This window comes from Rana temporaria, chromosome 2 (assembly GCF_905171775.1).
Source record: "Rana temporaria chromosome 2, aRanTem1.1, whole genome shotgun sequence".
Taxonomy (NCBI): Eukaryota; Metazoa; Chordata; class Amphibia; order Anura; family Ranidae; genus Rana; species Rana temporaria.
Genome location: NC_053490.1, coordinates 274160964 through 274173968, shown reverse-complemented (window position 1 = coordinate 274173968; position 13005 = coordinate 274160964). Strand labels below are relative to the sequence as shown.

The 13005-nt window shown below is 42.7% G+C and overlaps 1 protein-coding gene across 3 annotated transcripts in view; it reads right to left on the bottom strand.

The window, feature by feature from the left end:
* Positions 1–12623, bottom strand: part of TXLNA (taxilin alpha) — a 28657-nt gene extending 16034 nt beyond the window's left edge. Inside the window, exons 1-6 of one of the 3 annotated variants that reach the window (XM_040337060.1) lie at positions 12518–12623; positions 11969–12127; positions 2709–3002; positions 1955–2046; positions 1681–1851; positions 5–199 (exon numbers count right to left, since the gene is read on the bottom strand). In XM_040337060.1, coding sequence (XP_040192994.1) covers positions 5–199; positions 1681–1851; positions 1955–2046; positions 2709–3002; positions 11969–12110 — 894 coding nt within the window. In that variant the 5' untranslated portion in view covers positions 12111–12127; positions 12518–12623. The other 2 variants (XM_040337059.1, XM_040337061.1) reach the window with 2 other exon arrangements.
* Positions 12624–13005: the final 382 nt, after the last annotated feature.

The window sequence follows — 13005 nt, the reverse complement described above, 5'->3', positions numbered from 1 at the left end:
TTACCTCCTCCCTAAGCTCATATTGTTCAATCAGTTTCTTAAGCCTGTCAGCCAGCTCCACGTTTTCTTGACGTAACTTAGTGTTGCGCTCATTATGTTGCTCCATCTGCGATTGGATGTCATTGAGGGTCACCTGAAAGTGAGAGGTTACCTCCTTCCGTTTTTCTTCCTCCTCCCGGGCTCTTTGTACCCCTTCCTCCTGAGCAGATTAAACATAGACAGCTCATGGCTATGGGCACTGCAAAACTAAAGCTAAAAGTAATATTGGCTCCTAACCTGAAATATTAATACAATTATCCACTTGCAGACCAAGCCTTTTCTGACACTTTTTTTTTTTACATGTAAACAATCTGTATTCATTTCTTGGAAAAAAAAAAAAACACACACATTTATTTTAATGCGGAGGCCCTAGACAATAAATTGGTGTGTGTTGCAATTTTTTATGTCACGCAGTATTGGCGCAAACACGATTGTTTTTGGGAAAAAAAACACTTTTTTGGAGTTTCAATACACAAAAACACAATATTATACCAAATTGTTTGGTAAAATGTAAAAGATGTTACACCAACTATTTAGATATCAAACATGTCACGCTTTAAAATTGAACCACAGATCTCTCACTTGCCCTTTGTTGTGATCAGATACTTTATTTAAAAATGGTGTTGTTTACATCTGGACGTGATGAATGTTCATCGCTTCAAGTTTCCTATACCATAGAGGAGATCAGAGCCATTCCGATTTTGGATGGTTTCTATGTCAACCAGCAGAAGTGGTCACTCTGGTCTTCCGGTTGAACAGAAGAGCCTGAAAAAGCCACGAAAGGCAGCTGGAGGCTGCATGCATCACCCCGGTATCGTTCTTTAGAGCGGATGGTCGGCTTTTTTGTAATAACGGATGTGGCTCAGCAGCCGCTTAGATGTCATTACAAGCACAGGGAGGGGGATTTCCCCCCCTCCACCGCCTTGCTCACCCAGGCTCTCCCGTCCCACCGGGAAGCCCGAGCAACCAGCCGGAACATTTGCCGGCTGGCCAAAGACCCGAACAAGCTGATGCTTTGTTCGGGACTCAGATCTAGTAATCTGGAAGCAATGTCATGACATCACTTTCCAGATTACTGGCATCTTAAAGGCGCCAGATTTAAAAAAATAAAGTATTCAAAAATTCAGATCTTAACGTTTGGAATACTTCGAAGTGAAGAGGAGGGGTTTGGGGTCTTATAGACCCCTGATCTCTCCATAAAGAGTACCTATCATATGCCTATTACTGTCACAAGGGATTCCTTGTGACAGAAATAACAGTGATAAAAAAATAAAATAAAAAAAAACACATGTAAAATGACAGTGTGAAAAATATATTTTTTTAAAATGTACAGAATACCTGCAAAAAATATTGGCGGCCAAAATATTGGCATCATATCGGCACCAAAAAACAATATTGGTTGTTCCCTAGTCACTGGTCGTCAAGTGGATAAAAACTCCTAGACCTTAAATCCCAAAAGGTTACCTTATATACTCCCTATCACATAAAAAAAAAAAAAAAAAAAAAATTACTATAATGCCTATAAATACCACCAATATATTGAGGAAACCTTGGCTTGTGTAATCCATGCTAATAAAAAAATAAATAAAAAAATAATAATTATAATCTGCATCTAGAACGAATGGTCCATAATACACTTGCCTTCAGTGTGCGGTTGTGTCTTTGCAGTTCTCTGCACAAACTCTCCAATTTACTACGAGCTAAGATGGCCTTGCTATGTTCATTGCGTAGCTGGTCCTTCTCTTGAATAAGCTGACTCTGTTTTTTCTGAAGAATCCTCATTTGCTTCTGGGAAGTCCTGTGCTCCTCCAACTTTCAAGAAAACACAAAATGTAATAAGTGAGAATACAATCAGATGGCGATGCCCAATTTTGATACAGTGTTAACCCCATACAGTCTTGATTAAATGTCTTACCAATTCTGCATATTTCTTGCACAAAGCAGTCAGTTTTTCTTCTGGGGTACTCAATGTGTTCAAAGTCTGCATAAGTAGTGTGATCTCCTTACCTGGGCACAAAGACATGGCTTACATTAGACTACGCATTAGGAAAAAAGCAGAAAAGATCTGGAGTATCCAAAATACAGTATACCCCACCAATGTGCATTTTTTTTAATGCATTTGGGTTTGTTTACATAATATCAAACAAGAAATGTCTAAGATGCCCAAAGCTACCCGTTTCATTTTTCATTTCTACTAGATTTTTTGTTGCTATTACTCTATATTATTTCATATAAAAGAAACCTGTGCTGAAAGAAAGAAGGAGGCTGTCACTGGTGACGCCTTTCTAAAAATGGTAATTGCCAGGATGTCTTTATCAATCACAGATCCAGAACCAGCAAGTTCCTGATCTGTTTTTTTGGGAGCTGGGTCAGGGAGCATGGCTCGTAGCTCTACATGTGCCAATAAGTGGAGAAGTGCTTTGATCCTAAAATTGATCGGAGTCACAGATCTGTCCAAACAAAGAATTTTCCCGTGCCCCCTAGATCAGTTGTTAGCCACAAGGTGACTGAGCAAAGCATGGATGAAAACCTGAAATACTGAGTTGGTAGGCTGTGCTCTTTGTAGGAACCTTTAGGTTTTGTTTTTAAATTTGACTGGAGTGAACAATTAAACATGTTCCAATTATGTTGCACCACCAAAAAGATGCCACAATAAATGTATTACTCACCAAGTCCCTTTGACTTCTTCTTGTCTTGTACACGCTTTTGATCTTTCTCTGGTTCATTAATAGTTTTACGGTCTTCTACAACTCGCATTGCCTCCTTCACTCCATTGACTTCTGGCACCACTGTTTCAGTTTCTCCATTCCTAGACTCTGGAGGACCTTTGTCAGTCTCTTCAGGATCTGCAACCCCTTCTTGACCATCATCCACACAATATGTATTTAAAATGTCTTCAAGCTGCCGACTTAGTTCCTCCGACACATCACACACACCTGGAGGATGACTGATGGCTCCCTCTCCTGCACAAGAACAAAACAAAATACAGGAGATTCTTTCCTTGAGGGCTACAAACATGACAAAAATTTCTGTCACAAAATAATTAAACTTCTTAATTACTTTTCATTGGTTGAGCAACATAAGGCTAAATCTGTAATATTCGGCTGTTTGGTGCCCAAATAAAATATCAAGATCACATTTAATACTAAAGAAAGTTGTATGAAGACTGCATTTACAGGCAGCAGAAATCTTTATACGAACAGATTCCCCACCCCAATGGTTCAATACAATTTTGTGAAACCTCAATCCAGAGGAATAGTTTGTACTCTTTACATGGGTCAAATGTTGTTGTAAAACCTTCACTCTGAAATAATTGGCAGACGTATGAGTGTCTTAAAGAGATACTCCATTGTTGGACCCTTCTGGGAGATCAATGTGCATTGCAGGGATTTTAACAAGCTTTGTTAGATTTTTACTTTTAGTTGCTCTGAAGGAAAAGCGGCTTATTCTTTGGATACCGGTTCTGAATGGCTAATTAAAATTGTTGTAAAGCCTAAACATTTTTTACCCTAATGCATTCCTTGAATCAAGGTAAAAAAATGTTTCAATCACCCCCTCCTACTTACCAAAGCCCGATCTCGATCCAGCACTGTGCCTGTCTGTAGTGGCTCTCTCAGGCTTTGCTGACAGCAGCGAGAGATGTTGGCTCCTACTGCTGTTAGTCAAATCCTGTAAACAGGAAGCGGGCAGTGGGGCTGAGCCTCGTTGTCTGTCTATAGATGCAGTCAGTGCAACTCTGTAAGAGCCCACAGGTGCGTCACATCGAGTAGAGGAGGAGCCAGGAGTGCCAGTGGGGGACCCAAGGAGAGGAGGTTCGGGCTGTTCTGTGCAATACAATTGCACAGAGCAGGTAAGTATAACATGTTTGTTATTTCAATAGGAAAAAAAAAAAAAAAAAAGACTTTACAAAATGCTTTCATTTTATTCAGCCGATGCATTTGGAGCACTCGGATGAGGAAAGCTAGACATAGGTGGATTGATATTTGGCCAGTTGAGCAGAAACCGGTCGAATTCTGATTAGTCTATAGGCAGGCTGATTGTACTTAAGTTGATCTATCGATTGACTTCAATACAACCAGCCTGCCATCTTTTTTTTTTTTTTCTTTTTTTTAAATGTACGATTACTACCATCAGCTACAGCTGGCAGCAGTGATAATTGCATTCTGGTGGCAGGGAAACCTCCCGCTGTCAGAAAACAATACTGCAATGAGAGGGATTCCCCCATCAACACTGACTGTGGAAAGAAATGCTGCAGACTGAAAAGGAAAAATCATTTTTAACACTTTTTTTTTTTTTACTTATATACTTCCCACAAAAGCAGAGCTACCCTTAAATAGTTCCGTTCACAATTAAGCATTATAAAATCATGGATTAGACCTAGATATTCCCAAAGTACTGCTAGTGCAGAAAATTAAGCACTCTCAGAAAGACTTTCATGAAGCCTCATAGGAAACACGTATATACACAGTTGTATTCAAAATTATTCAACCCCCACTGAAATTGATTGTTTTGCCCAGTTTGACATTGATTTTGATCATCCTGTCATCCTGCTTACAATTAAATCAAAGAGGCACGTGTAGGTCAGACAAATATAACATAACATTTATAATGAAATAACCACAAATGTCTTTTCTGTGCGCACATCATTATCAGTTTTATTCAACCCCCAGTTGACATTCAATCTTAGTACTTAGTACAACATCCTTTTACAGTTATAACAGCTTTTAAACATAAAGCATAGCTTGACACAAGTGTCTTGCAGCGATCTACGGGTATCTTCGCCCATTCGTCATGGGCAAAAGCCTCCAGTTCAGTCACATTCTTAGGCTTGCGCACTGCAACTGCTTTCTTTAAGTCCCACCAGAGGTTCTCAATCGGATTTAAGTCTGGTGACTGCGATGGCCACTCCAAAATATTCCAGCCTTTAATCTGCAACCATGCTCTAGTGGACTTGGAGGTATGCTTGGGATCATTGTCCTGTTGAAAGATCCAACGTCTCCCAAGCCTCAGGTTTGTGACGGACTGCATCACATTGTTATCCACTATCTCCTGGTACTGAAGAGAATTCATGGTACCTTGCACACGCTGAAGCTTCCCTGTACCTGCAGAAGCAAAACAGCCCCAAAGCATGATTGACCCCCCGCCATGCTTCACAGTAGGCAAGGTGTTCTTTTCATCATAGGCTTTGTTCTTCCTCCTCCAAACATAGCGTTGATCCATGGGCCCAAACACTTCTAATTTTTTTTCATCAGTCCACAGAACACAATCCCAAAACTTCTGTGGTTTGTCCACATGACTTTTGGCATACTGCAGTCGACTCTTCTTATTCTTTGGAGACAGCAAGGGGGTGCGCCTGGGAGTTCTGGCATGGAGGCCTTCATTACGCAGTGTGCGCCGTATTGTCTGAGCAGAAACTTCAGTACCCACATCTGACAAATCTTTTCTCAGTTCCTCAGCAGTCACACAGGGACTTTTCTTCACTCTACGCTTCAGGTAGCGCACAACAGTCGAAGTCAGCATCTTCTTTCCGTCACGACCAGGTAGCGTTTCAACAGTGCTCTTTGCATGGAATTTGCGAATGATGCTTCCTATGGTGTCTCTTGGTATGTTTAACATCTTTGCAATCTTCTTATAGCCATTGCCCTTCCTGTGAAGAGTAATCACCTCTTCTCTTGTCTTCCTGGACCATTCTCTTGACTTCGACATGTTTGTAACCATACCAGTAAATGTCTAGAAGGAGCTGAGTATCACAGTCTTTTTAAAGCTGCCTAATTGGTGCTTATTAGGCTTTATTGTTGCTCCCTGACATCCACAGGTGTTTTCAATACCTGATTGAAAACACTTCAATGAACCTCTGTTCTTCAGAGTGGTAGTCTTTAAGGGGTTGAATAATTGTGTAAATGAAGAATTCACAAAATAAACATTTACTACTGTATTACAAAACCAATTGATGTCATTTTAGTTGCATATGGTTCTTTAAGAAGACCTTGTAGGATTTAATTCTGAATACAATTACAAATGTACACTAAATTCCCTAAAACCCTTTACAGCATTGGGGGGTTGAATAATTTTGAACACAACTGTATAAAAGAAAAAAAAAAGTTGAATGTTTAAAGGACAGCTTTAATGAGAAAAATAAAAATTCTGCCATTGATGCCTTGTTCTGAAAAATGCTGGTTGGCCTTGACTTTAACTCACCAATGCAAAGCAAGCATACAGATTAGAAAGTCAGAACATCCATCCTGCTTTTTGTTACTGCAATATGCCTTTTAACGCATATCTACATTCAATTTTTTTGAGTAGGGAAGCGTTACACTACTGAATAGTTTTGATACCAATCTTATATAACAACTTGTATTGCCAAAGTCCCACTCTCACTCTTACATCAGGTGAGTAACAGACTGGAGGGTTATTTACAAAAAGGCAAATCCACTTTGCACTACAAGTGCACTTGAAAGTGCAGTCGCTCCAAATCTGAGGGGTAGATCTGAAACGAGGGGAAGCTCTGCTGATTTTTTCATCCAATCATGTGCAAGCTAAAATGCAGGTTTTTTTTTCCTTGTATGTCCCTCTCGGATCTACAGCGGCTGCACTCCCAAGTGCACTTGTAGTGCAAAGTGGATTTCGAGTGTCCGAGTAACTAGCAGGACAGAAAAATGCTCTTAACTGCTATGTATTTTCAAACTGCTGTAAGATGTCAAAATGAACAGTCTGAATTAATGCTCTAGAGCAGGGATATGCAATTAGCGGACCTCCAGCTGTTGCAAAACTACAAGTCCCATCATGCTTCTGCCTCTGAGTGTTATGCTTGTGGCTGTCAGTCTTGCTATGCCTCATGGGATTTGTAGTTCTGCAACATCTGGAGGTCCGCTAATTGCATATCCCCGCTCTAGAGGTCTCTGCAGATTTTCCTGACAACCGCTAAGCAACAGAGAAAGGAAGCACTTCAGTTCTTTGCCAACTTCTGGACAAGGGCACAGGTGGAAGTTCAAAGGGCATGACTCCAAGCATACTACTGCAGTACATGGAGTAATGAAGGAGAGCCAAAGGAACGATAAAAGGCTAGAGTTCGGTGAGAATTGAATGAAGAACCCAAAAGCCAACATGAAAGATAAGCAAAAGGAGATTTGTCTGTGGTGGAGATTCTGCAATATGGTGGCATTGTTACAAAGAGAAAGGGAGACACAAGAAAAGTGACTTAATTGCATATTACTTGGTATATTGAGCATACTGTTTATTCATATGAAACGCTGTGCAGAACATTGAACATACAACCGATTAGTAATCATATGGAAAGAAACTGGGTTATTTTAAACAAACTCAGACTACTAATGGGTGGTAACGTACGAGAGAGAAGGCGAGTGCAGATTATAGTAGTTTTTAAGATTGGCATCTTTATCTATACCCACTGATGAGAGCAGAAAACACAATCTTTTCAAAAAAAAGTGTTGCCCTATTGTGCATTTACTGTCAGGTATCTGCAACCTACTGCGGGAGATTTCCCTTTGCTTCTCGTCTTGGGAACAGATAAAATCTCTCCACAGTAAGGGAAGTCCTCTCAGACAGCCGTCATCACAATGTCTCCACTATTCCAGGGACAACTCAAAATTTGGGATTTGCCATCACTTTCTTTCCAAGTGACAATAATAGAGGGGTGTGAATCTTGCCACTGGGAACATATAAAGCAATAGAAACCTGAAAGAGGTTTTAAATTCTCAGCTTTAACCACTTGATTACCGAGCCTGTTTTTCAGATTCGGTGTTTACGAGACTAAAACAGTTTTTTTTGCTAGAAAATTACTTAAAACCCCCAAACATTATATATATATTTTTTTCTAACACCCTAGAGAATAAAATGGCAGTCAATGCAATACTTTTTGTCACACCGTATTTGCGCAGCGGTCTTACAAGCGCACTTTTTTTGGAAAAAAAACACTTTTTTGAATAAAAAAATAAGACAACAATAAATTTTGCCCAATTTTTTTATATATTGTGAAAGATAATGTTACGCCGAGTAAAATGATACCCAACATGTCACGCTTAAAAATTGCGCCCGCTCGTGGCATGGCGTCAAACTTTTACCCTTAAAAATCTCGATAGGCGACGTTTAAAAATTTCTACAGGTTGCATTTTTTGAGTGACAGAGTAGGTCTAGGGCTAGAATTATTGCTCTCGCTATAACGATTGCAGCGATATCTCACTTGTGTGGTTTGAACACAGTTTTCATATGCGGGCACTACTCGCGCATACGTTCGCTTCTGTGCGCGAGCTCGTCGGGACGGGGCATTTTAAAAATTTTTTTTATTTATTTTTATTTAGTTTATCATTTTTTACACTGAAATAAAAAAAATTATCACTTTTATTCCTATTACAAGGAATGTAAACATCCCTTGTAATAGAAAAAAGCATGACAGGTCCTCTTAAATATGAGATCTGGGGTCAAAAAGACCTCAGATCTTAAATTTAGACTTAAATGCAAAAAAAAAAAAAAAAAAAATTGAAACTGTCATTTTTTCAAATGTCAAAAAAAAAAAAAAAAAGTTTCTTTAAGACGCTGGGCGGGACTGACGTTTTGACGTCACTTCCGCCCAGCAGAGCTATGGGGACTGGTGAAGGACATTTTTCCCTCACTCGCAACCCCAGTCAGCTGCCGAATGGACCCGATCGCCTCTGCCGCTACCGACTGCTCCGGTAAGCGGCGGAGAGCACGGGAGAGCGGCGAGATCACCGATAACGGCGATTTCGCAGCGAATCCGCCGCGGAGACCGCCGTTATCGTTTACAGGACCGTTGGCACTAAAGATGGATACCTCGTTTGTGGCAGCAGCTGCTGCCGTTACTGAGATATCCATCTTTAAAAACAGGACGTCTTTTGACTATGGGCCAGTAACCAAGTGGTTAAATACACACTTTAAAGTCTATCTCTGAGGATTGTAAAAATGCCTGCCTTTATCAGGCCCTCAAAAAACTATTCCTCCCACTGACACCAACAATTAGGGCACTATTCCTCCCTCTAATACTAATGATGGGGCACTATTCCTCCTTCTACAGACACTATAACTTTTTTACTCCCACTGACGCTGGAGTAAAGTTTTACCTCCGCTGGCCACTCCGGCCTCCCCTAAAATTCAAAGGACAGTACACAGCCCTTTGTTTAGAAAATTTGGAGACCCATGGTCTAAGCAATGCACTGGGAACAGCAGTTTTGCCTACATTTTCCTCTACTCCCCTACACTCCTGTGCTTTATATCTCCTTGGCGTTTTACCAGCCAATGCAGGGCTACAAGCTCTGCACTGTACTCGACATCAGAGGATCTGTGACCACCAGAACATAGGGAAGAAGCTGTGGGGACCGGTCTAACAGTGTGGAGACACCATTTGGGAGTGGCGGATCAGGTCAGTAATACTACTTTCTCCAGTCCTGACCAAATTAGACAGAATCTGGTGCAGCTGTACATAAAATATATATATATATATATATATATATATATATATATATATATATATATATATATATATATATATATATATATATATTTAAAAGCCAGCAGCTACAAATACAGCAGCTGCTGCCTTTTAAAAAAATTAACACTTAGCTCTCCCCGCCCGCCGCCATCCTCGGTAAGGGAATCAGGAAGTGAAGCTCTTCGGGGATGACGCGGAGGGGCTGGACTCCCGCGGGAGTCTATACCTGGAAGTGGTGCAAATACCTGTTTTATACAGGTATCTGCACCCGCCCCCCCTTGAAAGGTGTCAAATGTGACACCGGAGGGGGGAGGGTTCCAAAAAGCGGAGGTTCACTTTTGGGTGAACCTCCACTTTAAGATTGAAAAAAAATAAAAAAAAACACACCAGTCCATCCAGTTGAACCTGTGGTGTGTGAGTTTATGTTAATATTAAATCCCATATCCCTGTATGTTGCTATTGTTTAGATGCCAATCTAAAAGTTTTTTTTTAAACTAGCGAAACTCCCTGCCGATACTACTACTTGTGGAAGGGAGTTCAAAATGCTCACCACTGACAGTAAAGAACCCTCTACGCAGTAAAAGGTTAAACCACTTCTCCTCCAGTTTCATTGAATGGCCGCACGTCATTTTCAAACGCCCTCCCACTGAAAAGTTTCTTCCCTATGCTATGATCACCAGTAAGGTATTTGTAGATCACCATCATATCCCCTCTCAAGCGTCTCTTCTCCAGAGAGAATACATTAAGTGTGTGTAGTCTTTCCCCATAACTAAAGGTCCTCCAGTCCATTAGCTTTGTTCTCCTCTGCACTCTCCAGTTCCAGCACATCCCTCCTGAGTACTGGTGACCAGAACTGAACAGAATACTCAAGATGCGGCATTGTTTTATCTCCGGAGTAGATCTCCTTTTTAATGCTTGCTTATGTTCTGCTAGCAGCAGCTTGCCATTGCCTGTCATCTACTAGGACCTCCAGATCTTTTTCCATCCTGGATTCCCCCCCCTAGCGAGTAACTTGCATTAGTATTTTTAGCACCAAAATTCAATACAATACATTTTTCAACATTAAACCTCATTTGCCATATAGTTCCCAGACTCATTTTATTGAGGTCCTCCTGTATGGTTTCCACATTCTGTTGTGAAGTTCTCACCCTGCTTAGCTTTGTATCGTCACCAAATGCTAAGATTGAGCCATTTATACCATTCTCCATATCGTTTATAAATAAGCAGAATTGGTCCCAAGACAGATCCTTGGGGGACCCCACTTCTACTTTAAGGTTACATTTGCACAGGCATTTTGCCCCCATGAGAATAGCAGTGGCAGGAATCTACCTATTCCTGTTGCTGTATCTGACAGGTGTGAGCGGTTAGCTGCAGCCGCCGAACCTATACACTTCAAAGACAGGTCGTCGGCAGCTGTAGCCGTTTGTAGAGCCATGGATTACCTGCGGTGATGGCCGCTAGATGTGCCGTGGCAAAACATCGGAGTGAACGGAGCATCATTGAAAAAGTCATAGTTAGAAGCCGATTTGGTTGCCATGCACAGCTGCTCCAGATTCTGTCTGCTGCAATTTTAGTAAATTCCCCACACTGTGCTGACTTGAAAAGTGAATTCCAATTTACATGCATTTAAAAATACTGGACAAGCAACACAATATGAGGCCAATGCTGTCAGCATGTATGCAGCCTCTCTCCGTTAGTGGCGTGTGGTGTTCAATATATGGGGGGCAGCGTCAAATGAACGCCACCCTAACCCCCCCCCCCCCCCGCCCCAAGTGGGAGACGGATGGGAAGACTGCGAACCCACACACGGGAGACTGACGAACAGAGGCCTCCTTACCTTAGGAGTAGGGATGAGCTCCGGCGTGTTCGCACACTCCACGTGCAGAGCCCGCCAGGGAGTCTGCACGGCGCTGCGCTAATCACAGGCAGGGAGACTTTGTCCCGATGCTCGGCTGCAGAGATCGGGAAATGTCTCCCTGCCTGTGGTTAACACAACGCAGACTTCCTGGCGAGCTCTGCACACGGAGTGTACAAACACGCCGAAGCTCATCCCTACTTAGGAGGCAGATCACAGGGATCATACTCCTCTCTCAGGGGCCATTGCTTCTCCTCCCGGCCGAACAGGAAGTGGGTCCTGAGACTCCCTGGCCAATCGGCTCTCAGGACCAGCTTCCTAAATGGCTGGGTGGAATGGCAGGATGACAATAGCAAATATTAATTCGCTATCGTCGCACAAGAGGGTGGGCTCTGCGCCCCAAGCCCACCCTTTTTTGAAGCCAATTAAGAGATCTAATCACGTGCTCCAAAAAAAAAAAAAAACAGATGAAATCTATGAGTCCGGCACCCTGAATGTAGATTAGGGGTCGGGTGCATGGATGAAGGGGGCAGTGCCCCTGTGCCTCGTATGGATGGGCCACCACCGCTCTCCACAGACAATACCCAAGACAATGTTGCAGAAGTCCTTACCTTCGGTGACAGGGGTAGTGGAATCGCATGGACCGGATGCGTTTTGTGGCTGGCTCGGTATGGAGGCAGCGGTGAGTGATGGAGTGGAGGAGCTCTGTGGCAGCTCAGGGTTTGTGCTCTTCTGTACTTCCTGGTCCTTCATTTTATTCTCTTAGAACACTAGAAGTAATAAGATAGAGGAGTTACACAAAATGCAAGAATAGGTTCCATTCACACATCTCTACACAAGGACAGACATCTTCATTTACAGTCCTGGACACTGGCCCTGGAGTGTGAGCTTTGTGACTGAGCCTGAGGTGTCCCCAGCAGTCACTTGTGACATGTGTCAGTGGATGTACAGTATAGTGACTATTATGTGCACACAGCTGAACCCCTAACCTGTGTGTGTTTGCCCATCTATAGGTAAGTTGTACGCCATCACAGCCCACCCCCAACCTCACCTTATTCCGCCGCCCGTTGGGGTTAACTCAGTTCCGGAAGCCAGCAGCAAAAATCCCAGGCCGCGAGCCGGACACCCCTTGTCCAATCACATAGCGCCTTAACACTTACCCAGCCAATCACTGGCAGGAGGTGGAACTAACGGAAGAGCACGCCCGATTTGTCCGTGTTGCGTTCCCCAGTCCAGGCCGCAACGTTAGCCACAGAGAGGCAGGGCGGGATTCTCGGCGCCACCGCGGAGACTACAATGTCCGGCATGCCTTGCGCGCCGCTGGTCGCAGAACTTGTGCGTAGCACGTTGTAAAGTACGGGGAGTTTGGGAGAGCTGAAGTCTGACGGTTGCGACTAGTTCCCATCCTGCAGATTCAGCTAGTCAATTCTGAGGATGGGAAGTAGCTTTCTCAATGTGAACAGGCTAGTTCCCATCCCACAGAATAACCGTTTTGCCCCCTAGTGGTCATATATAAGGATGGTAACTAGACAGTTCACTATGAGGGAGCTAGTTCCCATCCTGCTAAATGACCTTTCTTCATTATTACTGTACAGTAGGGATGAGTCGAACACCCCCCGTTCGGTTCGCACCAGAACCTTCGAACGGA